Source organism: Geotrypetes seraphini, chromosome 10 (genome assembly GCF_902459505.1).
Source record: "Geotrypetes seraphini chromosome 10, aGeoSer1.1, whole genome shotgun sequence".
In the NCBI taxonomy this organism is placed as follows: Eukaryota; Metazoa; Chordata; class Amphibia; order Gymnophiona; family Dermophiidae; genus Geotrypetes; species Geotrypetes seraphini.
Genome location: NC_047093.1, coordinates 53,902,667 through 53,929,536, shown reverse-complemented (window position 1 = coordinate 53,929,536; position 26,870 = coordinate 53,902,667). Strand labels below are relative to the sequence as shown.

Below are 26,870 nucleotides of genomic sequence, written 5' to 3'. Positions count from 1 at the left end.
AAAGAAAATCAAAGTATGGAGAAAAAAATGAAAGGGAAGGCAAAAATGAATCGAAGAACACAATGCATTTGGAGACTCCAAGAGCAGACTTTTTAGCTCCAAGGAAGACTATGAACTGATGGTACCGCGAGCTGATTTCAGGTGGGAAGGCACCAGCACATGAACGGTACATGCAGCCTCAAGACTTCAAAATTATTTTTTTTTAATTCTTTATTCATTTTTACATCTTACAACAAGTGTATCAGAAATTAACATTTAAACTTATATCACTTGATTAACTTTCATATTCAACTTAAATTATAATATTTAAATCCTCCCTCCAATCTCTACTATTTCATATGTAGTTACATATATCATATAATATATTATATAATCTTTTCTATTAATCTAAACATTTAATATCAGATCAGAAATCCCTCCCCCATCCCTCACTTTACAATTGTACCAATAAGGGAAAAATGATATTTACTCATTACAATATTCTATTAATGGACCCCAAACCTCCTGAAATTTATTAAAATTTCCTTTTTGTGTGGCTTGCGTTCTTTCCATCTTATATATATGACACTGAGAGTTCCACCAGAAACTCTAGTTAAGTCTACTCCAATTTTTCCAATTAAATGTAATTTGTTGAATGGCTACTCCTGTCATAATAAGTAATAACTTATTATTTCTTGAAGAAATTTGACTTTTTTTTCCTCATTGACATTCCAAATAATATAGTATCATATGATAAAGCCACCGGATTTTCTAATAAACAATTTATTTGGCCCCCATATCGATTTCCAAAAAGCCAAAATGAATGGACAATAGAATAATAAATGATCTAAAGTCCCTGCTTCGAGATGACAATGCCAACATCTATTAGACTTAGAGCTATCTAATTTTTGTAAACGAACAGGGGTCCAAAATTCTCTATGTAACAGAAAAAAACAAGTTTGTCTCATAGATGCTGACATTGTACATCTCATCCTCCAAGACCAAATTCGTGGCCATTGAGATGCAGTAATTTGATGCTTTATCTCAATGCTCCAAATGTCCCTAAGACCAGTTTTTGGTTTTTTATTCATAAATCCAGATATCAATTTATACCATTGTGCAGCCTGATGTCCCAGAAAGTCCACCTGAAAGCATAAGAACTCCAAACTATATTATTAAGATTTTTCCATTCAGGAAACCCCGCCTGAATAGCCTGCTTCAGTTGCAACCATCTATAACTTTGTGATTTATTAAAAAAAAAAAAGACCAAATTTATGTTGCAACCGTGAAAAATCAAGCAGTTTACCATTAGATATAACATCATCTAGAATCCGTATACCTGCCATCATCAAATGCTTCCAGATGACCTTAAATCCGCCAATTTGAATCTTGGAGTTAAGCCATATAGTTTGATTTGTTGATTTATGTAATTGAATAGGTGTTAAATTATTCACCAATCTTAAGGTTTTCCATGTATCAACTAATATTCTGTTTTCTTTATATATCCTAGGCATCTTGATAGTAAGAACATGGTTTAATCTCAGAGGAAAAATGAGTTGCCATTCTAACCATAACCAATCTGGAATATTATCAATGGGCTCTGGGAGGACCTAATACTTACCTTGGTGCATAATATAGGCTTGATGATACCTATAAAAATTGGGAAAATTTACCCCTCCCTCTGTAATTGGCTTTTGTAAAGACACTAAAGCAATTTTACCCAGCCAAATAAATTTTGTAAGAATACTATTTAATTTTTTGTAAAAGGATCCCTAAAAAAAAAAAAAAAGCTGGTATCATACCCATTTGATAACAAACCACAGGCAAAATCATCATTTTATTCGTTTGAACTCTCCCCCACCAAGATAAATGTAAAGGATTCCATTGCTCACACATTTCTGATACCTTCTTTAATAAAAAATTTTCATTTACTTTTATTGTTTCTTCTAGTGTATTTTTACGTGAAATCCTTTTTTATTAAACAAAGAACACTGCAAAAAGAACTCCAGCTGGAAACCATGTTTCACAATAATAGCAGACTCCGCGGAGGACTTTGCTCTGATGTCCTCCACGGTTACAAACAATACCCCCTCCCAAACCACCACCCCCAACAAAGAGAGCCATTGTGCAGAGGCAGCATGCAAACATTAAGTAGGTAAGGCAGAGTCTTCTAGTGTATTTTTAATCCAAATGCCTAAGTATTTTATACCATCTTCTTTCCATAGAAAAGAAAATGAGTCAAACAGACCTTCAAAAATTTTTAAAGTGAAAGTACACTTTAACACTGTCCATACCGGGATCCATGTATGACGTCACCCACTTGTGAGAATATGCTGCCTGCTTCTCCGCCTTTATCTATAACTTCTCATCCCACATGATCTCCCTAGCATAACTTGAACAAATTCAAAGGAGGATTAAAATGCTTCCTCTTTAAAGACGTCTTTGAATATTGACCTCTTCCCTCAACGCTTTTTAGTTCCAACAGCAAACAGGGCTCTCCCTTCCCTCCTCTTGTTTTCTCCTTTATTGTCTGCTTTACTTTTAAATATTGTAATTCTCCCTACTTACCTCTTGTTTAATCATATGTCAATTTTATGTCCTGTTTAATTAGTCTTTTGATTGTGTTCCCTTTTTTATCTTTGTAAAACGCTTAGAATTCCTGATAGGCGTTTAATCAAATTTTAATAAAACGAGGAAACTTGGATAATAGATTCTTATCTTGATAACCTTCTTTCCAATAAACAAGACACTCTATTCTTGAACCTGGGGGTAGTCAATCCCCCCTCATGAGAATTCTTGTAGAAAGCCTCATTAGAATTCTTTTGCTCTGCCTCCCATCCCTCTGGGCTATCCTCCAATTCCTCAGTTCATATTAAAGCAGATGGTCAGTCCTGGAGAGGAAATAAAATAGGGAGGGGAACAGGGACTGTCCTCCAGAAACATGTCAACTCTGCTATTATCATTAACATATACCTGTAACAGATAAAACAAAAAACTTAACTATTTGCAATACATAACAAGGTGAAAACAAACAAGTCAACAACCTGAGCATAACCTGCACTAACAATGTGGGAGATTCTATATATGCCCATATAATCAACACAGAATTCACGTCCTCTATCCTTGTTAAAGCTGGATAAAAGAGAAATAAAATGTCCAATTGCCCTGGCACATTCGAGGCAGTAAGCAGGCCAATGAACATCTGACAGGGCAGGCTTCCAGGTATAGAGTGTTTGTCTACTAAGAACAGCCTTACTGAGTCTGACCAATGGTCCATCAAGCCCAGTAGCCTGTTCTCACAGTGGCCAATCCAGCTTCCTAATACCTGGCCAAAACCCCAGGAGTAGTAACATTCCATGCAATTATCCAGGACAAGCAGTGGCTTCCCCCATATTTTTCTCAAAAACAGACTATGGACTTCTCACCCAGGAAATTGTCCAATCTTTCCCAGCTACGCTATCCGCTCTTACCACAACCTCTGGCGATGCGTTCCAGAGCTTAACTATTCTTTGAGTTAAAAAATATTTCCTCCTATTGGTTTTAAAAGTATTTCCCTATATAAATTCATCAAGTGTACCCTAGTCTTTATAATTTTTGGCGGAGTGAAAAATTGATTTACTTGTACCAGTTCTACTCCACTCAGGATTTTGTAGACTTCAAACATATCACCTCAGCCGTCTCTTTTCCAAACTGAAGAGCACTAACCTTTTTAGTCTTTCCTCATACAAGAAGAGTTCCATCTCCTTTATTATCTTGGTTGCTCTTCTTTGAACCTTTTCTAGGGCCGTTATATATTTCTTGAGATAAGGAGACCAGAACTGAATGCAATACTCCAGGTGAAGTTGAACCATGGAGCGATGCAGGGGCATTATAACATTCTTAGTCTTATTAACAATCATTTTTTAAAAAATAATTCATAGCATCCTGTTTGCTTTCTTGGCCGCTGCCACACATTGGGCGGAAGGTTTCATCATATTGTCCACGATGATACCCAGATCTTTTCTTGGGTGCTAACCCCCAAGGTAGGACCCTAGCATCTGGTAACTATGATTTGGGTTATTCTTCCCAAAGTGCATCACTTTGCATTTATCAACATTAAATTTCATCTGCCACTTGGACACCCAGTCTTCCAATTTCCTAAGGTATGTCTGCAATTTTTCACAATCTGCATGCGTTTTAACAACTTTGAACAGTTTAGTGTCATCTGCTATTTTAATCACCTCACTTGCCATTCCAATTTCCAGCTCATTTATAAATAAGTTAAATAGCACTGGTCCCAGTACAGATCCCTGCGGCACTCCACTATTTATTCTCCTCCATTCAGAAAAATGACCATTTAACCCTACTCTCTGTTTTTTCTCCAATAACCAATTCCTAATTCACAACTGAACTTTGCCACCTATCCCATGACTCTTTAATTTTTTCAGGAGCCTCTCATGAGGAACTTTATCAAAAGGTTTCTGAAAATCTAGATATATATCATCAACCGGCTCACCTTTATCCACATATTTATTCACACCTTCAAAGAAGTCAAGCAAATTGGTGAGGCAAGATCTCCCTCGGCTGAACCCATGCTGACTCTGTCTCATTAAATCATGTCTGCCTACGTGTTCCACAATTTTATTTTTTATAATTGTTTCCACCATTTTGCCCAGCACTTAAGTCAGGCTTACTGATCTATAATTTCACAGATCTCCTCTGGAAGCATTTTTAAAAATCAGTATAACATTGGCCATCCTCCAATCTTCAGGTAATACAGATGATTTTAGTGACAGGTGATTTTAGTGACACCAGCAGCAGGTCAGCAATTTCATGTTTGAGTTATTTTAGTACCCTGGGATGTATACCTTCCAGTCCAGGCAATTTGCCACTTTTTAACTTGTCGATTTGGCTTAATATATTTTCCAGATTCACAGAGATTTCTTTCAGTTCCTCCACATCATCACCCTTGAAAACCATTTCCAGTTCTGGTATATCTCTTATATCTTCTTCCATAAAGTCTAAAGCAAATAATTAATTCAGTCTTTCTGCTAAGGCCTTATCCTTCCCTGAGCACCTCTTCTGCTCCTTGATCATCCAACAGTCTCACAGATTCCCTAACAGGTTTTCTGCTTCTGATGTACCTAAAAATTTGTTATGAGTTTTTGCCTCTTTTGCAAGTTTCTCTTCATATTCTTTCTTAGCTTTCTTTATCAATGCATCTAACTTGCCAGTGCTTGTGTCTCTTCTTATTTTCTTCATTCGGATCCTTTTTCCATTCTTTAAAGGATGTTGTTTTTGGCTCCAATAGCCTCTTTCACTTCACCTTTTAACCACGCCGGCTCAGCTCCAATAGCCTCTTTCACTTCACCTTTTAACCATGCCGGCTCTTGTTTCCTCTTCTTTCCACCTTTGCTGATTTGTGGAATACATCTGGTCTAGGCTTCCATGATGGTGTTTTTAAATAACATCCACGCCTGATTTACAATCCTAACCTTTGCAACTGATCCTTTTAGCTTCTTTTTAACCATTTTCCTCATTTTATCATAGTTGTCTGCTGTCAGGGTACCCAGGCCTACTATAAAGTTGATTACTGAGGTAAGAACCTAATCTTTCTTTCTAGTGCAACAGACACCTTATTACTGAACCTGTGGGATGTATCACAGCAGTCTCTCAAGTTTAGGGGAGGACAGAGAGCCTGCTGACAGAACAGAAGATCCGAATGCATGGTTCTGTTTGGTTGCCACATCCACCCTGTACAACTTTATGAACATTTGGAGAAAGGAACAAGTGGCTGCTGTATAGACTTTTTCTGGGGCCACGCTGTAGATTCCACCCATGAGGAAGCCATGCTTCTAGTAGAATATGCCTGGATGGATATAGGCAGATGCTTTCCACTTCCAAAATAGGCTGAAGAAATGGCCATATGGATCCATCTTGCTTTTGAGGCTGGTTGGCCTTTATGGGTAGCCCCCGCTAATATGAACAGATGAACTAACAGTCAAAATTTGTTTGTAACCTATAGATACTACAATAAGATTCTGCGCACATCCACCAATTTCAACACCTGATCATTCTTTCTCAATCCCAAGGGAATGAAGGCAGGCAAGCATACTTCTCGATTGTTGTGGATGCTGGAAACCACTATGGGTAAGGAAGAAGGGCCTTTGTGTACGACCACAACTGAATTTGAAATGCTGAAGGGATCTCTGCCTGAAAAAGACTGGAGTTCCTCCAACACTAGTCAGGCTGATATAATCGTCATCAAAACCCACCTTTACAATTTCTGGTGGAACTCATTTTGTCACATATATAAAATGGAAAGAGCAATAGCTATACAACAAGGAAGCTATAAGAAATTTAATAAAATTTGGGAGCCATTAACTTCTTATTGTAATGAGTAAACACCATTTTCTATTGTAATATATACCGTCTAATGATTGGGGGGAGGGGGAGGTATATTTTACATTTTTCTTATTGGGGAAATAATAGAGGAATGATGGGAGGGGAGGGGGTAATTTTATGTATTGTAAGATAAATCAGAAAGATTGTCAAGTGATGTGTTTAATTGTATTGTTTTATTGTTTGTGCACTTGATGCAAGATTGAAAACGAATAAAGAATTTGGGGGGGGGGGGGGAAAACACCTTTTTTTGATGGTAAGGTCCATCAGAGAAGCTTGCTCCAGAGGTTCATAGAGCACTCTAACCAGTGCCCATATGAGCAGATGAAGACTCCATGCCGGGAAAGGCTGTCACACTATAGGACGGAGGCACAAAGTGCCCTTCAAAAACCTGACCATTCCTGAATGTAAAGCTACAGTACACTTATTAACCCTAGGCCCAAAACATGAGAGTCCCGCAATCTGAACTTTCAGGTGACAACCACTAGGCCTTTTTCCTGACCTTCATGCAGGAAGGTGAGCAACACAGCAATCAACGTTTAACTTGGGTCCTTACTCCTCTGAGTGCCATCCCCCCCCCCCCCAAAGGGTCCTGAAGGTCACTCAAAACACCCAGGTCTTCATCTGGAGGCAAATTGTCCGCCAGACAAACCTCGTCTTCCCAAGAGATGTTGCTTAGGCAAGGGGGGGCAAAGAAATCACTGGCACTGAAGGGACCCCTGGACATAGCTGAGACCACTGGAGAGTGTGCTGAGGTACCAGCCAAGTGCATGCATTAAGCCTTGTACATAGCAATAACAAAATCTGGGGAAAACCCCACAGCTGGAAGGGTATCACGCTCCACCACCAAGGAAGATGCCTGAAAGCCTGCTCCTGTCTCTCCAATTTAGGCAGGACTTCAGCAGAAGACAAACAAAATGGTGGAGTTTCTTACCAAAAAAAGTTCAGCCAAAGTCGAACACACTGAAGAGGCTTGAAAAGGTAAAACCGCGATAAGGGAATCCCCAGCAAACCCCAACACGATGGCAGGGGAATCCCTATTGCCTGCAGCGGTAAAGGAACCCTGGGCCTCCCCACCACTGATTGACGCAATGGCCAGGGAATCCCCAGAGCCGTCGACTGTAAAGGAAACCCAGGCCTCCACGCTTCCCACAGCCGACTCTGCCCTCGCAGCTGCTGGGGAATCCCGCTTGCTGGCACGCAAAACTGACCCTGAGGATTCCCTTTTGTCAGCAAAAACTACACACACCAGCATCATTGAGGCCTTGGTAGGAGCACACTGAGCACTTTGGCCAAGAAGTGCTCATTGTGAAAAACACTAGGCCGGCCTAATTGACAAAATACAGTCAGCTAAGGGAAGAAAAATATGAATGAAAGGCTACCCTTCAGATTGGTACTAACACTGTGAATGGCTCTGCCTCTCTCTTTTTTTAAAATTAAATATAAAGGAGCAGAACCCACAGGCTCTCTAAGCTGTAGTCAATGCCCTCAGGCAAGGCGTACAGCTGAAGCACCACTAACACGGAGGGGGAGGTGGGGGAAAGGAGGGATAGGGGTTTGACTGCCTGAATGCAACACCATCCGAGGACAAAAAGGGCCCCCGGTGGGACCCAACCTCTGTCCAGGCAAGAAAAGGACACCCTGTATCCCTTCCAACAGCCACTACCTAAAGGACTTAATAGGCTTACCACATCCACCAGCTGGAGACTGATTGCACAGCCCACTTATACTGCTGATAGAATTCAGTGTGTTTTCAGTCTCCACCTGCTGGTAGAGGAGCATAAATCCATCCATTTGTACCAGCCTAGAGGGACGCTAAAGAACATCCCTTTCCTCAGAGCAATCTCCACTGGCCACTTCTCTACTCAACCAGTTCCTGACCCAGTCTGTCACTTTGGGGCCCATACCAAGGACACTCAGTTTATTTATTAGATGCCTGTGTGGAACTCTGTCAAAGGCTTTGCTAAAACCTAATTACACCACATCTAGAACGTTCCCTCTATCCAATTCTCTGGTCGCCCAAAGAAATTGATCAAATTTGTATGACAAGAGCTGCATCTAGCGAATCCATGTTGCCTCAGGTCCTATAGTCCACTGGATTCCAGAAATTTCACTATACTCTGTTTTAAAAGCGTTTTCATTAATGAAATCTTCACAGTAGTGCCACAGACCTGGGACTAAAGAAGGAATCATTATCTTGCTGAATGGTGAAGCTAAGCACACAACTATATTAACAATGGAGTAACTCAACAAGAACATGAATTTCGATGACTGCTGTTCACAGATGATCCCCAGCCAACCTGAAAGTTGGTAGACACTTAACTTAAACAACTCATGGCTATGACTGCTGCAAAAGGAGCTTCCACCATGTACAGTACTTAGTCAAGGGATGTGAGGTCTACTGTAAGCAAGACCTATTGTTTTTGGGTTTTTTTTAATTATCTTTTGAATATTTTTATAATTTTTTCATGTTGAAAGTGTAGATCAGTGAAAAACTCCTACTTTAATGTATTTTTTTCCATTTAACTTTTTATTAAGATCATAGAACAATAACTATACATACGAGTGAATTCTGCCACTACTCACAAAGCCAAATTTTACCTTTCTTTTAAATAGAATTTTGAACTGTAATTTTAAACAGCAGAATATAAAAAATGTACAAGGATGTGAATAATTTTCTGCAGCGCTCTGTATAGCTAATGTGTCTGTACTTTGGGCAGCTCACTCTTGAACCTGCTATAATTCAGTTTACATTGCTACTCTTCATTATCCAAGAAATGCCTTGTACAGAATCAGATGTGCTGATCACTCAAAAGATAATTATAATTATAATCTATACATGCATCAGATTCATTATTATTTGCAGTGCTTGCACATGTTATGAAAATGTGCATGTGAAAATTCCCTCACCCTCAAACATTCTATTGGCTCTGGGTGTCTCAGTGGTCAGCTGCTCTGTTACCTGTAGGAATGAGGGGCTGGCATCGACCCCCCAGAGGACATGTTCTGTTTGCCATCTGTAAAATGGAAAACTTTCATTTCCATCTGTGAGGACTGAGAGAAGAGAAAGAGATATGAAGGTAGGATGATGATATCAGTACAATTATTTCCAAAGATATATAAAATATGAACTTTTTAGTGACTAGTTACTGAAACTGCTATAGACAACATACGTGTGTCACCTTGACTGTATGTTTCATGTAATTCTTGTCCAATCTGGACCTTGCAGGTCTAACTTCCCATACACTAAAGAGATCAGAATACATCAAGATAGAATCTAAAGGCAAACATTGGACTGGAAACATTGTCAGTCACATTTCTTAGGTCTGGGAATGATTTCTGGTTAGCTGTCTTAGTTTTACAGCACTGCTCTAGGGGGATTTGCCCTTCCAGTAGATCAGACTGGAAGTTGTACTCATTCTTGCTTCACATGTTCTACTTCTTTTTGCTGACCTTTCTGCCTAGTACTTGCTAAGCACATCAAGTATTTCTCAGCTTGGCTTACTTCTGTGCTTGCTAGGACCTGAACTTTACAATAAAGTGCTCTATAAATTCACTTAGGAAATATGTATTAATTTGATCAGCACTTCAAGTGCCCTTTACAAATCATATAGGGAGGACAAGAACAGAGCAGTTAAGGACATTTTATTGTTAGAAGCCCTGGTTATATAACACTTTCTTGGCATAGTCAAAGCATTTAGCCTAACACCATTACTTGTTTCCACAGAACAAGCATGACAGCTGGTAAACTGTTAGAACATGTGTGACTCTCTATGGCAACTCATTCTTTCACATAAGATCACATATCAAGACTCTTACCTCTCTGCTGGGGTGGACAGAGGGCTGGGTGCCAGGCTGAATAATCCTTCGTGGAGCTCCGACAGACAAGTTCTGCCCCTGGGACAGCTGGATGGACTGTGGTAAAAGCAGAGGCTGCTGCCCAGAATTGTATCGAGGCATTGGGAGTTGGGTCCCAGGAAGAGGCACTGTTAGCTGTATTAAAATAATTCATGGTTACTAAAGGCAAGAATGATGTATATTTCAACAAGAAATGAAATGAGGAGCAACTAGAAATGGTAAACAAATTACAGCAATAGTGAACAAAATAAAAAACTAAAGCAACAGGAGCACCTCGGTCCTTAATACTCTTCTCTCTCTGCTGGTCAAATTCCTGAATCAAATTTTTGATTTTATTTTTATCTTAATAAAGCCGACACTTTGTTTTTGATCAATAAGGGGTACATGGACCGCCTGTTGGGGGCGCCTCCCGTTCACTCCATTTAATTACTACCTCCCCCCCCACAACTCCAGGAAGGGCCAGGCGCAAGCAGCGATTGCACACTGCCGGCCCATAAGCCTTTCCCCGTCAATTCTGACATTAGAGAGAAGGTCCGGGTAGACATCAATCATATCTCTCCTCAGTCGTCTCTTTTCCAAGCTGAAGAGCCCTAACCTCTTTAGTCTTTCCTTATACGAGAGGCTTTCCATCCCCTTTATCATCTTGGTCGCCCTTCTTTGAAAATCTTCTAGTACCTCTCTATCTTTTTTGAGATAAGAAGACCAGAACTGAATGCAATACTCAAGGTGAGGTCACACCATTGAGTGATACAGAGGCATTATAACATTCTTAGTCTTGTTTACATCCCTTTTCTTAGCATCTTGTTTGCTTTCTTGGCTGCTGCTGCACATTGGGTGGAAGGATTCAGCATATTATCTATGATGACACTCAGATCTTTTCTTGGGTGCTAACCCCCCAGGGTGTTCAACCCACAAACATTATAAGTTAGAAAAATATACATAAGCATAACCCCTCAAACAATAAAAGCAGCAATGACCACACTCATCACAATTCAACAAACATAACCAGTACCCCACACACACATGCCACATGGTTCCACACACCCAACAACCATACTTCCAAACCTCCCCATTTAATACCAATAGGCTCAACTCCCTCATAACCCAACCCGCAACCCCCTCACCTTGACCCCCATAACCTGCATGGTCCACCGGCTATTGCACATGAAACCATGCTGCATCTTTAAGTGTAGAGATTCAGCCTCATAGGAGGACTGCCCAGGAAATCAATATACATAATGCAGAGCATTCCCCCTTCACTCCAAACAATAAACCTCCCAGAAACCATAATAACAAAACATAAAATATATAAACATATATTGGAGGTGTAATACATAAACTAATAAAACAATGTAGGGATCTGCTAAAATTCAAGTCAATGGGATTCCACCCCTGTTAAATGTTGTGAAGCCATGGATCATTCCACCTTTTGTCAGCCCAGGCTTCGAATAAACTTGACAGCAGGGGACCGCTGTGGTTGAGGCTCCGGGTCTGAGTCAGGGATAACGCCCACCTCCAACATATGGGTACTAACATCTGCAGCAGAGGTGGCGAAATTGGTCTTGCTCTCCAGTGTCAAGGCCAAACCAATTGGTTATATCCATCTGTAGCGGATCTTCTTGTCCAGAGCACTTGTGTCCAATCTCTATAAGACTTGCATGTTATATGCCTGTTACAGAATGCCATAGACACTTCTCTCTCCCGATAACCAATTCTTAATCCACAATTGAACCTTGCCTCCTATCCTATGACTCTAATTTTTTTCAAGAGCGTCTCAGCGCAACTTGCACTAAGAGTGTGGGAAATTCTACAAGATATCACATAGATTCATCAATGCGGCAGTCGCATCCTCTATCCTTTTTAAAATGGGATAAAGGAAAGAAACAAAATGTCCAAATGCTCCAACACATTAGAGGCAGTAAGCAGACAAATGAACATCTGACAGATTTGCCAATCTACGGATCTCAGAAGCAGTACAACAATAGGTTACATCTTACACAGAATCTCTTGTCAAATCTGTGCTAAAGCATTAAGACTAAAGGCAAGGTAAGGGCAGGGACACACATGTTTTTAAAGGGCGCCTTCGTCCTCCAGTTCAACAGCCTTTTCTAGTATGGTGTCTTAATTTGGTCCTCTGGGCACTAGCTAGAACACCCTATGAACCTCTGGAGCAGCTTCTCTGATGGACCTTATCATCAAGATGGTGTTTTTGGTGGCAATTGCCTCAGCTCGACAAGTGTCAGAACTACAGGCTTTGTCATGCAGAGATGCCGTCCTCAGAATTTCGGCATGATCATAGGCACAGTCCCATCTTTTTTATCAAAAACAATTTCCATCTGTCACATCAACCAAGAAGTACACTTGCCTGCCTTCACTCCCTCGGGGTTAAATCTTCTTGTTGTATGATATTGTAGATTTTCAAATGATGTTGTACTATAATTGTTTGATATTTACTGTACACTTGTTGTAAGTTATAAAATGAATAAAGAAATTAAAAAAAAAAGACCTGCGCCGAACCAAAGTCATCTGTGCAATATCGGGATAGATTTCATTATCCACTTCTTCCCAGCACACTGTGTGATGTACTGCATGTGCTCTTTATCTGCAAAGCGGTGAAAGCAAGCCACAATATCCTGAGGTTGGTTGCCAACCCTGTAATCCGGTGTGCACGATCCAGCATAGGTTTTCCCACCTCTACCGGGTTGGCTGCCATCTCCAGCATTGTTATACAGGGTTGCTCAATCACCTCCATGCACCGATCATCAGCCACAGTGTCAGGCACTCCCTGGAACCGCAAACTGCAGCACCTGGAGTGGTTCCAGGTCTTCCAATTTTAATGTAGTCACCACAGCAGCTCTTCCAAAGCTGAGATGTGTTCTTGGAGCCAGGTGAGGTCCGCACTGTGAGAATCCAATACTGCCTCCGCCTCACCCAATCGATTGCCGATCTCACCCACATCATTTTTCAGATTTTCCAGGCCCCATGAATATCAGCCCAAACTGAGGTAAGTTCAGTCTTAAACTTACAAAACCAGCCACACATCTCCTGCCACAAATGCGCTAACGAGGAGTCAGTCGGGGGCTCATTAATCACCACTCCACAACATTCAGGCACCATCTTGGGCTCAGGCCTCATGGACGCAGTTGGAGGTGGAGAAGAAAAGGCTTTAATATCTGTCTGCTTCTTCTGAGTCTCCATCCCTCCGGTGCTCGTACGATCACAAGACAATGGTGTGCTTTTTGCCTTGAGAAGGAAAGCACAAATATGCAATAAACCAGAATTCCCCCTGGGAGTCCTCTAAACTGCCATCAGCCATGATGAGGTCACCTCTCTCCTGATAACCAATTCTTAATCCACAATTGAACCTTTCCTCCTATCCTATGACTCTAATTTTTTTCAAGAGTGTCTCAGCGCAACTTGCACTAAGAGTGTGGGAAATTCTACAAGATATCACCTAGATCAGCTGGTTTCAACACAGCAGCAAAGAGGGGCCATTCTAATGCTGTCCTCTAGTGCAAAGTCACTTGAGAAAAAGCACACCAGGTTCTGAGCATAGACAGACCACTCGAAGGCTGTCCATTGGTGCCAAGTCACTTGAGAAAAAGCACCCCAGGTTCTGAGGGAACTGTGTTTTCTTTCGTCTCTCCCAACTGCTGCTCTTCCTGGGGATTCTATCAGCTGGTTCAACACAGCTTTCCCTGTCCCTATATAACCTGTATAGCCTGCTTATTTAACTTGTACATACTGCATGTACAGCATGTCATAGATTGTTATAAACCGCACCTATAGCCTGTTAAAACATGCATGTAAAACCACATGTATAGCCTGTTACCGCATGTAAAACCACATGTATAGCCAATATATATAGCCAGTCACCGCATGTACAATCTGTTACCGCATGTAAAGCCTGTACTGCATGTATAGCCGCATGTATAGCAAGCTACTGCCTGTCACCATATGCATAGCCTGTACTGCCCATCACTGTTTACCGCATGTATAGCCTGCTACCGCATATAGCCTGCTTCCACCATGGCATACTACTTTATCAACTTTCCGAGATAGGAATTGAATCCACCGTCCTAAAGTGGTTCTCAAACTTCCTACGCTCTCGCTCCTACACTGTCAACACAAATGGCACCATGTCTGTTCCTTGGACACCATCTTGCGGTGTCCCTCAGGGATCACCCCTATCCCCTATTATCTTTAACATCTATATGTCCTCCCTGAAACTCCTCCAATTATCCCCCCCTTGAAACAATCTACACATACGCTGATGACATCCTTGTCCTCCTTGAGACAGACCAGAATCTCACCAACCTCCACGAGAACATTACAGCTTGCATAATGAGACTCCATTCCTGGTCCTTCTCGATACAGATGAAATTGAATGAATCAAAAACAAAATTACTCTGGCTCGGCCCAAAATTAGAACACCTGCCCACCCTCTTCGCACTACCCTCAGGCGCTGCACTGCAGCTTGAGTTCTCAAGCAAGGTCCTTGGCATCATTATCGATTCTTCTCTCTCCCTCAATGACCACCTAAACTCCTTGGCTAAATCATGCTTTTTCAGCCTCCACATGCTGAGAAAAGTAAGATCCTATTTTCGCCAACAATATTTTGCCGTCCTTGTCCAATCCATCATCCTCTCCAAATTAGACTTCTGCAATACCATCTACTTAAGCCTATCATAAAAAAGTCTTCAAAGACTCCAGCTAATCCAGAATACTGCAGCCAAGTTGAGCTTTGCAAAATGCAAATCTGACCATGTCTCCCCACTCCTAGCCAAACTTCACTGGCTCCCAGTGATTTCCAGAATCCATTTCAAATTCTCCTGCCTGGCTTTTAAGATCATTCACGGCATCCTTCCTCCCTTAATCTCACTATCTTATAACTCCTCGAGTCCTGACTCTACCAGACCCGCCCAAAGGTATAAATTATCCTTCCCCCTCTACACGGTATTCGCTATGCAGGCAAACTGGGAAAATCCCTTCTCTTCAGAATCACAGGTCTTTGGAACGACCTTACTACCTCGCTGCGGAAACTGGGCTCCCTCCAATTATTCTGCAAGCAACTGAAAACCTGGATTTTCACTAAAATGTAATACTATCCCCCCTTACTCTTCTCTTCTATATATAAGTTCATGTAAACTTTTTTTTTCCTTCTCTTCCTATATTTTAAGTTCTTGTAAACCGTGCCGAGCTCCACAACATCCGTGGAGATGATGCGGTATATAAACTTAAGGTTTAGTTTAGATTCATCAATGTGGCAGTCGCGTCCTCTATCCTTTTTAAAATGGGATAAAGGAGAGACAAAAAATGTCCAGATGCTCCAACACATTAGAGGCAGTAAGCAGACAAATGAACATCTGACAGGGCGGGCTTCAGGAATAGAGCACCTGTCTATTAGAAAGAAAACTGCTGAGGTAAAAACCTAATCTTTCTTTCTAGTACAAGACACTTTAGTCCTGAACCTATGGGACGTATTAAAGCAGTTTATGGCAGGACAGACAAGCCTACTGACAGGACAGAAGATCCGAATGCATTGTCCTGTTTGGCTGCCACGTCCACCCTGTACAACTTTGTGAATGTATGGAGAGAGGACCAAGTGGCTGCTCTACAGATTTCTTCCGAGGCCACTCTGAAGATTCTGCCCACGAGGAAGCCACGCTTCTAGTGGAGTGTGCCTGGACAGAGATTGGAAGACAATTTTTACTTCGATACTGGCTGAAGAAATGGCCATACGGATCAATTTGGAAATAGACGCTTTTGAAGCTGGTCAGCATTTATAGGCAGCCCCCACCAAAATGAAGAAATGATCCAACTGTTGAAATTCGTTTGCAACCTCTAGATACCACAGTAAGACTCTGTGCACATCTAACAATTTCAACACCCGATCACTCTTTCTTGATCCCGAGGGAGTGAAGGCAGGCAAGTGTACTTCTTGGTTGATGTGGCAGATGGAAATTGTTTTCGATAAAAAAGTTGGGACTGTGCCTATGACCATGTCTGAATCCGAAATTCATCTCTGCATGACAAAGCCTGTAGTTCTGACACTTGTCGAGCTGAGGCAATTGCCACCAAAAACACCATTTTGATGATAAGGTCCATCAGAGAAGCTGCTCCAGAGGTTCATAGGGTGTTCTAGCTAGTGCCCAGAGGACCAAATTAAGACACCATACTAGAAAAGGCTGTCGAACTGGAGGATGAAGGCGCCCTTCAAAAACATGTGTGTCCCTGCCCATACCTTGCCTTTAGTCTTAATGCTTTAGCACAGATTTGACAAGAGATTCTGTGTAAGCTGTAACCTATTGTTGTACTGCTTCTGAGATCCGTAGATTGGCTGCACCATATGAATTTTGCACACCAATAAAGATATATTGCCTCTATGTGCTTTATTTATACATGTCACAAGAAAAGCAAAAAGGAACAACTTAGAAAGCAATGTTACTTACCGTAACAGTTGTTATCCAGGGACAGCAGGCAGCTATTCTCACTAGTGGGTGATGTCATCAGACAGAGCCCCGGTACGGACGTCTCACAAGCACGTGTTGCTTGTAGAAACTTAAAGTTTCTAGATGCCCGCACCGCGCATGCGCCGGTGCCTTCCTACCCGGAGATCCGGGCGTGTCTCCTCAGGTCAGGTAGCTAGCCTGAGAAGCCAACCCAGGGGAGGTGGGTGGGACGTGAGAATAGCTGCCTGCTGTCCCTGGATAACAACTGTTACGGTAAGTAACATTGCTTTATCCCAGGACAAGCAGGCAGGTATTCTCACTAGTGGGTGACCTCCAAGCTAACCTCAGTGGGATGGAGGGGGAGTTGGCGACTTAAGAGAATAAATTTTTCAATACTGTTTGGCCAAACTGTCCATCCCGTCTGGAGAGGGTATCCAGACAATAATGTGAGGTGAATGTGTGAACCGAGGACCAGGTGGCAGCCTTGCAAATTTCCTCGATTGGTGTTGATCTGAGGAATGCTACTGAGGCTGCCATTGCTCTGACCTTATGGGCTGTGACCTTACAAGGAAGTGATAATCCAGCCTGGGCATAGCAGAAAGAGATACAAGCCGCCATCCAATTAGAGATGGTGCGCTTTGATACAGGTCTTCCCAACTTGTTAGGATCGAAGGAGACAAAAAGTTGAGGAGTGGTTCTGTGTGGCTTGGTGCGATCCAGGTAGAAGGCCAAGGCACGTTTGCAGTCTAGAGTGTGAAGGGCCGATTCTCCGTGGTGAGAATGAGGCTTAGGGAAGAATACTGGAAGTACAATGGATTGGTTGAGATGAAATTCGGAGACCACCTTAGGCAGGAATTTCGGGTGAGTGCGGAGGACCACCTTGTCATGGTGGAATACTGTGAATGGTGGGTCCGCCATCAATGCCTGGAGTTCGCTGACTCTGCGAGCGGACGTAAGGGCTACAAGGAAAAGCACTTTCCAGGTGAGATACTTCAGAGGGGCCCTGTTGAGTGGTTCAAACGGGGGCTTCATGAGGTGGGAAAGGACTACATTGAGGTCCCAAACTACTGGGGGTGGTTTGAGAGGAGGGTTAACATGGAAGAGTCCTTTCATAAATCTGGCGACCACCGGATGGGCCGAGAGGGGTTTCCCTTGTAGAGGCTGGTGGAACGCCGCAATAGGGCTCAGGTGGACTCGTATGGATGTGGACTTGAGCCCAGATTGAGATAGGTGTAGGAGATAGTCCAGCACGGAGGATAAGGAAGCTCGCTGAGGTTCCTTTGACTTAGAAACGCACCATGAGGAGAATCTGGTCCATTTCTGGGAGTAGCATTGTCGAGTGGCGGGCTTCCTGGAAGCTTCCAAGACCTCCCTCACTTCTTGTGAGAATTGGTGAGGGGTTACGTTGAGAGGAACCAAGCTGTCAGGTGGAGAGACTGCAGGTTGGGATGAAGTAGTGATCCTTGATGTTGAGTAAGTAGTGAAGGAAACACTGGAAGTGGTACTGGTTCCCTGCTGCTGAGTTGAAGTAGGAGGGAGAACCAAGGTTGTCTGGGCCACCGAGGAGCTATTAGAATCATGGTGGCCCGTTCGAGTTTCAGCTTGACCAAGGTCTTCTGGATCAGCGGGAATGGTGGGAACGCATATAGAAATCGTTTCCCCCAGTTCAGTAGAAAAGCATCTACCTCGAGGCGATGAGGAGTGTAGATCCTGGAGCAAAACTGAGGCAGTTTGGCGTTGTGGGGAGCCGCAAAGAGGTCTATCTGAGGCGTCCCCCATTGCGTGAAGATTTGGTGAAGGGGGTTGGAATGGAGAGTCCATTCGTGCGGTTGTAGCAGACGGCTTAGTTTGTCTGCTAGGACGTTGTTCTCCCCCTGGATGTATACTGCTCTGAGTAGGGCGTTGTGGCGCACCGTCCAGTCCCAGACTCGTAGAGCTTCCTGGCAAAGGAGGGCCGAGCCCGTGCCTCCTTGCTTGTTGATATAATACATGGCGGCCTGATTGTCTGTGCGAATGAGGATTACCATGTCGTGGAGTCGGTGTTGGAAAGCTTGGAGCGCATTGAAGATGGCTCTGAGTTCCAATAGATTGATTTGGTGTAGTCTTTCCGCACTGGTCCAGAATCCTTGGGTGCGGAGACCCTCCAGGTGGGCCCCCCATGCGTAATTCGACGAATCGGTTGTGAGAACTTTCTGATGGGGGGGAGAGTGCATCAGCAAACCTCTGGATAGATTCGAAGAGGTCATCCACCAAAGTAGAGACTGCCGAAGAGCAGGTGTGACTACGATGCGTTTGGACAGTGGATCGAATGTCTGATTCCACTGTGATGCCAGGGTCCACTGGGGGATCCTGAGGTGGAGTCTGGCAAAGGGTGTCACGTGTACTGTGGAGGCCATATGGCCCAGGAGCACCATCAGTTGTCTCGCCGGTAGGGTTTGGCGAGTAGCCACCGACTGGCAGAGATGAAGAAGGGACTCCATGCGTTGCCGGGGCAGGAATGCTCGGAGTCGGGTGGTGTCCAGGTCCGCTCCGATGAAGGGGAGGGACTGGGTGGGTTGTAGATGAGACTTGGAGAAGTTGATCTCGAAGCCTAAATTCTGGAGGAAGTAGGTTGTAGCCAAGGCCGCCGAAGTGACCTCTGGGGCTGACGGGGCCTTGATGAGCCAGTCGTCGAGGTATGGAAATACCTGTAGACCCCTGTCCCGGAGTGCTGCGGCCACTACCACCAGGCACTTTGTGAAGACTCTGGGGGACGAAGATAGGCCGAATGGTAGCACTCGATACTGTAGGTGCAGATTTCCCACCCGAAATCTGAGGAACTTTCGGGAGGCCGGGTGAATGGGGATGTGAGTGTAGGCCTCCTTGAGATCCAGGGAGCATAACCAGTCGTTCTGCTCGAGGAGGGGGTATAGAGAAGCCAAAGTCAACATGCGGAACTTCTCTTTGACCAGGAACTTGTTGAGGGCCCGAAGGTCTAAAATGGGTCGCAGGTCGCCCGTTTTCTTCGGGACGAGGAAGTACCGGGAGTAAAACCCTCGGTTCAATTGGTCTGACGGGACCGGCTCGACAGCCCGAAGCTGAAGTAAGGTTTGGACTTCCTGAAGAAGAAGGGCGGTCTGCGTCGAGCTTGAAGGATACTCTCTTGGAGGATGGTCCGGGGGGACCCGGTGGAATTGAAGAGAGTATCCTTCTCTTATGATGGAGAGGACCCATAGGTCCGTGGTTATGGCCTCCCATCGGTGGTAAAAAAGATGGAGGCGGCCCCCTATGGGAGAGGCCGAGGTTATGCTCCCGGGAGGGGCGTCAAAAGGGCTGGGGAGCCTTAGGTACAGCCGGTGGCTGAAGTTTTTGCTGAGACTTCTGGGGAGGTTGTCTCTTCGCAGGCTGTCTCGCAGCAGGCGTTTGTCTGGGCATGTAACGCCGCTGGTAAATCAGGGGTGGCCTGGAAGGTCGGGACTGTTGAGGTTTGGGTTTGGGCCGTAGGATGGATTGAAAGGATTTTTCATGATCCGACAGCTTCTTGGTAACAGTTTCGATAGACTCATCGAACAGGTCAGCTCCAGCGCATGGTACGTTGGCGATTCTGTCCTGTAGGTTGGGATCCATATCGATAGTACGGAGCCATGCCAGGCGACGCATGGCTACCGCGCTTGCGGCGGCGCATGCCGAGAGTTCGAATGCATCGAAGGAGGATTGCATCAGCTGGAGGCGTAATTGGGAGAGGGAGGCTACCACTTCCTCGAACTCGAATCGAGCTTGGTTGTCTATGAACGGAGTGAACTTGCGGAGCACCGGTAAGAAGAACTCCAGATAGGAAGAGAAAAAGAAGTTGTAGTTTAGCACCCGTGACGCCATCATGGAGTTTTGGTAGAATTTTCTACCAAATTTGTCCATCGTTCTCCCCTCTCGGCCCGGCGGTACAGAGGCGTAGACCTGGGAGGGGTGAGAGCGTTTAAGGGAGGACTCGACCAGTAGGGATTGGTGGGAGAGTTGAGGGCCCTCGAACCCTTTATGGTGCACGATTTGGTATCGAGCATCGAGTTTGCTGGGGATCGCCGGTATGGAATACGGCGTTTCGAAGCACTGCATGAAGGTCTGGTCCAGTAATTTGTGCAAGGGGAGCCGAAGCGACTCCGTTGGAGGGTTAGGTAAATGCATGGTGTCCAGATACTCTTTGGAGTATCTGGAGCCCGTGTCAAGGGTCACATCCAGATCATCCGCCATTTGTCGGAGGAATGATGAGAAGGACAATTGTTCCGCCAGCGTCGGTCTGTGGGACGGGCTGGAGGATGATGAGGCCTCCAGGTCCGTGGACATCGGGGAGTGACAAGGAGAATCGGGCACCGGTGTCTCCTCGTACTCCGGGCCCCTCGGAGGGGACACCTCTGATGAGGAGTATCCCCTACGTTGCAGTTTTTTCTGCGGTGACACTTCCGAATGGCGTGAGGAGTGCCAGGATGAGTGTCTCGATCGGTGCCCGTCTCGGTGGCGGGACGGGGATCGGGATCGTCTGTGCATCGCATGGTCTCCCGAGGCCCCCAAGTGGATAGGGCTGGAAGCGGTGGATCGTAACTGGGTTTGCGATGCGGGTTCTTGCGATGCTACCCAAGTCTGGTAAGGAGTACGGAAGAACTCTTCCTGACTATGCCCAGGGCTTCGAGTATCGATCGGAGGTCTGGTCCCATGTTGGCGCGGAGGCGTAATGGGTTCTAATGGCGGCATATCGGTAAGCGAGGCTTGCCGCGTGGGCATCGCCGCCCTCCCCCGTTCGTCCTCGTCGGTTGTCGAGGTCGAACGGTGTGGGGGAGGGGGAGGGGGCGGGCCGCCCCTTTGGATCGGTACCGGGAGGTCACCCTGTATGGCAACGATGAGCCCGGGTCCGATGGTCTGCATGAGCTCAACGAATTGAGCTTCCAGCACGGACCGTAGCGAAGCCGATAAGGAGGGATCCGCACCGAAAGGGGGTCCTCCTGCACGGACATCGCGCTCCTTCGAGGCCGAGTGCTTCTGCTTAGTAGCTTTCGGCACTTTGATGACCATTGGTGGCACTGTGGAAGGAAGAGGTACCTGAACCGAGGAGACCGGGGCAGGCACCGACGTCGAGCTCGTGGATGGTGTCGGGGCGAGCGATGCCGGTTTCACCACGCTCGATGCAGGAGGGGTCGATGCCGGTTTTGCCCGAACCGGGGAGGTATCGGATGAAGTGGAGGCTGAGGGATCCTTAGCTGCGTCCATCTTGAACATCGATTCCCACAATAGGCAACGCCGCTTGAATGAGCGTGCCGTAAGGGTAGAGCAAGGCCTGCACGATTTCGGAATGTGGTCAGGGCCCAAACACTGCAAACAGCGCCAGTGAGGGTCCGTGAGTGAAATCGCGCGTTGGCACTTGCTGCACTTTTTAAAACCGGTGATTGGCCGGGACATAGGCTGGAAAATCTCCGCCGCGAGGTCGAAGCCAGTGGGCCTGAGCCACGTGGCCGGCCCGTTCGACCCGCCGGAGGAAATAATCTTCTTTTTTTTTTTTTTTTTACGAAAAGAAAAGAACTGTTAACTGTAATTAAAAGAAAGCGAAAACGCGGACAAGGAAGGCAAATTTAACTGAATTCAGCTAGCGCATGATGAAGTTGAACTTCTCAGCTCCGCGGAAAAGAAAGAACTGAGGAGACACGCCCGGATCTCCGGGTAGGAAGGCACCGGCGCATGCGCGGTGCGGGCATCTAGAAACTTTAAGTTTCTACAAGCAACACGTGCTTGTGAGACGTCCGTACCGGGGCTCTGTCTGATGACATCACCCACTAGTGAGAATACCTGCCTGCTTGTCCTGGGATAATTGCCAGTATTTGCCAGCTTTCTATGGCATTCTGTAACAGGCATATAACATGCAAGTTGTAGATTGGTTTGTTAAGGGTGACAAGTTAAGAGATGACAGCAGAAAATTATTCTAGTCATTAACTGTAAAAATCACTCAAAAAGCAAAATTAAACAAAGCACAGACCTGTGTGAGCTGAGAGTCCATTCCAGCAGCTTGATTCAGGTGGCTCTCATACACCAGTGGCTGGCTTCCATTCATTGGCTGGTAGGGTGATGCAGATTGAGGTTTCACCATTTCCAGGGTCTGCATGCCAGGGAATGTAGAGTATGGAGGTTTCAAAGCAGTGCCTCCTGTCAGAACCATGGTACTGGGCTGAGATAGAGTGGGGTGCATGTACACCTGAGACCTAAGCACAAGCAGATACTCAGTTCCTAAAAAAAGTTCCCGAGAAATGAGAAAAAATGATACCAATGATACATTTCTAAAGATGTGAATGTTTTGAAAGTTACCTGAAGGGCTGCATGGAGCTGTACATTTCTTGAGACTGAGAAACTGGAAGGCCACCCCTAAGCCCAAGCTGAGCCTGCGCCTGCAGGGATGTGTGCAAAGAAATGGGAATCTGCTGAGCTGCAGCTGCCTGAGAAACAGAGAGAATAGGTTCAACCAAACTTTTACATAACTAAGTCAATATGAGATAAAAAGACAAGAAGGTAAGACTGCAGAGATGAAGAACAGGAAGATGAAAAGGAAAATAGGCTGCTTTCAAATAATCCTTTAAAAACAGTATATGTTTAGGCATATTTCTCTCAAGTGAGGGCAACCGTTGTGGAAGGTATTTCCATCAGTCTCTTTCTACCTCCATACATGTTTGTTTGCACATGCAAAGATGAAGGGTAAAAACCAAAAAAGACAAGATAGAAGCTGGGAGCCACAGAAAGATTATGTAAAGGCAAAGCCCTGCCACCCAAAAAACAGCATGATGGTAGCAGCAGCAGGTGGAGGGGGGCAGTTTAGTACACACAGTTCATTTTAAAAGAAACAGGAAAGACCCAGATGTCCCAATATTTATGTATATCCATTAGTGCACATCCAGTTCACCAGCATATCTTAAAAAATGTAATGCATAAGAACATAAGAATAGCCTTACTGGGTCAGACCAATGGGCCATCAAGTTCAGTAGTTCGTTCTCAAGGTGGCCAATCCAGGTCACTAGTACCTGACCAAAACCCAAGGAGTAGCAATATTCCATGCTACCAATATAGGGCAAGCAGTGGCTTCCCCCATGTCTTTCTCAATAACAGACTATGTACTTTTCCTCCAGGAACTTGTCCAAATCTTTCTTAAAACATGCTAGATCAATTTAATGCATGTTAACCTGTAAATTAATGTGCAATAAGCTATTTTTATTCAAATAAATGTATGAAAAGAGAGAAAAAAAGGGAGCCATAAATTGAGGTGGGGAAAATGAAAGTTTTTCCATGCACATACTTTATAAACACATTAGATCTATTTTGTTAAAAATCTATATTATTGGACCAATCTATGACACAGTTTTTCTAATTACCTGCTGGTAGCCCTGAGGCTGAGGTATTGTCTGTGGAACCAAACGAGGCTGGTTGGTAAACATGTGGCCATCTAGGTACAGTGGAGGGATGTGGCTTCCTGTAATCATGGGTGTAAAAATGGGGGTGATGGGTTTCAGGCAGTAGGAGAGATCGAAGACAACCAATTATTATACCCAGTATTCCTTTCACTACTTTAGCTATACATTTTTTTGAAATTTTTTATTTATAACATTCTCAAATACAAACACAAGAATACAACACAGTGGTACGCTCACAGGAACACCTCATATCCAAAAACATCATAACAACTCCAAAAACAGTTATTCAAGTGTTACATAAATCTCCCCAGAACCACCCCTCCATACCACCTCCCTAAACACCAACAAAACCACCACCCCCACTTCCCCCCCCCCCCACAGAGACAGCCAAGACTCTCCAATCTCTGGCACCCTACACCCCTAACTAGGAGAAAAGTCAAGATGCACAGGCCCCCAACCCCAATTACCTATACTTGCTTCATTCCCCTACCCCACCTGATCCTTACCCATCACCTCCAAGAATCTTCCCCAAATATCCTCAAATTGTTGTCTGCACCTCATCAATAAAGTCAAAAGTATATACTTCTCACAAAACCACCCCATTTTTCCTTCATCATCAACAAGGTGAGCACCGTAGAGATCTTCCAATGAAAAGCCAGTATCAACCTAGCTGCTGTGAAAGTCAGACGGGCCAATTTATCCTGAGTATTCTCCATCCTGAGTATTGCTTATTGTACTTGCTTAGTCATTCAGAACATTAAGTTATATTCAAAAACTTATGAATCTTGACATCTCCCTGCAACAGGAAATTGAACACCCTTTCTAAAATCAGAATTGCACTATCCGGACTGAATAGTGGACTTTATGACTGAAGTTGAACAAACATACTCCTTACTTTGGCCAGCAGCAATGTCAAAAGACTAGAGAGATACATATGCTGATCAATATTTAGCCAGAAGCTGTCAGCATATTTTAATTCTGACCGCTGCTGTGGGCAGAATTATTACCAGATATTCAATACCAGACCAAGTTCGTGGAGCTTATGTGGATCCTGGCCTATATTCAGCCAGGAGATGCATAAAACACTTATGCAGGTTCAAGCTGAATATCATCTGGAACCTGCATAAGGAATGCAGGAACCCTCTGTGCCTCCCCCCCCCATTTCAGATCCCCCCCTCCCCCCTCACTTCCCCAGAATATCCTGAAGCTCTCCTCTAATCCTCCCATTCTTCTTCTCTCCTCTGGAAGCACATTTCCCACCCTCCCTGATTGCAATAACCTACCTTCAAATCCCACCCTCAAAGAGGCAAGATTACTCTTCCCTTCCTCCTCCCACCCCAAAGAGGCAAGGTCCACCTCATTTCCCCTACTCACTGATGACAGGATTCCCTCTCCTAAGCCTACTGAAAGTCTTTGGTGGCCAAGCGTGGGTATTGTGCTAGATGTGAACCCCGTTTCCTCCTGCCCTTAGTGACTGCCTCTGGAAAATAGCTGATGCAACTCTAGCAGCAGCCTCATGCTACTTTGTAAGTACTGCGAGGCTGCCATGAGAGGTCACATCAGCCATTTTTCAGAAGCAGCCACTAGGGGCAGAAGTGAGTGTGTTTTGCTTCTGCCACCATAGCTTCACTGGACCACCAAGGACTTTTGGTAGGCCTCTTCCAGGATGTTGGGAGATTGGAAAGGAAGCTCTGCTCTACTGTGAGAAAGGAAAGAGGGATACTTGAAGTGTTTCAGGATGTTCAGGGGAGTGAGAGGGGGTTGATGACACTTCAGGCTGGGACATGGAAGTTAACCGATATTCAAACCAGTGCTCAGTTAACTCTCCGCATAAAGTTAAGAAGGACTTTTTTCTGTGCTAACTATGCAGTTGCTCTGCCAGATAGCAAACTGAAAATCGCCATTAACTAGCTTAGCTTCCACTCTGCCCTAACTGGACTGCCTACAAACTAGATGATTTCAGCATGGATGGTTAGAGCAGATATTAACCAGACAGTAGGTAGTCTATAATACTATGATTAAAAATTCAACCTTATTAGAATATGCTTCCATAAGTCTTGAATATGTTCTACCTCATGTTGATGAGATATGGTTAAAATTTTAAGTAGTTTGGGACAAATTTAGAGGTCACTCATGGTCCTACAATATCCTCATAATGCAACTGGCTATACATAATATGATTAAAAACTGTTACTTAATATTGGTTGGATACTAAATAGCTATTCTTTGAAGTTGTTGCTATTGACAACAACATTTTTTACTTTATTTGACCAACAACAACTTAGTACTAGTACTGCTGCAAAGCAGAAAGTTAGTTTAGTGATAAACAGGCAGTTGAAAATCAAGTTGATGTTACATTAAGCAGTGCTGAAGTATGGCTACTAGGGAAGAGCACTGATGAACTGTCCAGTTCACATCTTCCAACCAATGGGGATGTTCTTCAATTGATGCTGTACTTACATACTGACAGAAAGGCTGCTTTGAAAGAGGCAGCTCATCTGGCCATGTTCAAGGTCTTGGAAATTTGGCACTGTGCAAGAATACCACATTAGCGAATAGACTCAGGGATTCACATATTGATGAAGTTTTATGATGAATATGAGAAGCTAAGAAAGAATCAGCAAAGATGCAATAAACTTGATCTGGTAAATCAAGAAGACTTCAAAGAATGTCTCATCCTTTTTTTGATGTTGCTACCAATGATGCATTAGTCACAATGAAAATCGAAGAAGATAGACCATTTCTAATCATGCAGAGTCAAGATGTTTCATCATGAGCCTGGTCG

The 26,870-nt window shown here is 44.2% G+C and overlaps 1 protein-coding gene across 10 annotated transcripts in view; it reads right to left on the bottom strand.

The window, feature by feature from the left end:
- Positions 1-26,870, bottom strand: part of LOC117367785 (protein O-mannosyl-transferase 1-like) — a 435,721-nt gene that overhangs the window by 111,454 nt on the left and 297,397 nt on the right. For all 10 annotated transcript variants that reach the window (XR_004540848.1, XM_033960719.1, XM_033960718.1 and 7 more), the window contains 5 exons: positions 24,047-24,144; positions 22,992-23,119; positions 22,666-22,888; positions 10,180-10,353; positions 9,323-9,414 (listed from right to left, as the gene is read on the bottom strand). Coding sequence is in view for 9 of the 10 variants with exons in the window: in XM_033960719.1 (XP_033816610.1) it covers positions 9,323-9,414; positions 10,180-10,353; positions 22,666-22,888; positions 22,992-23,119; positions 24,047-24,144 (715 nt within the window). In the remaining variant the exon portion in view is untranslated. The remainder of the gene's footprint in view (positions 1-9,322; positions 9,415-10,179; positions 10,354-22,665; positions 22,889-22,991; positions 23,120-24,046; positions 24,145-26,870) is intronic.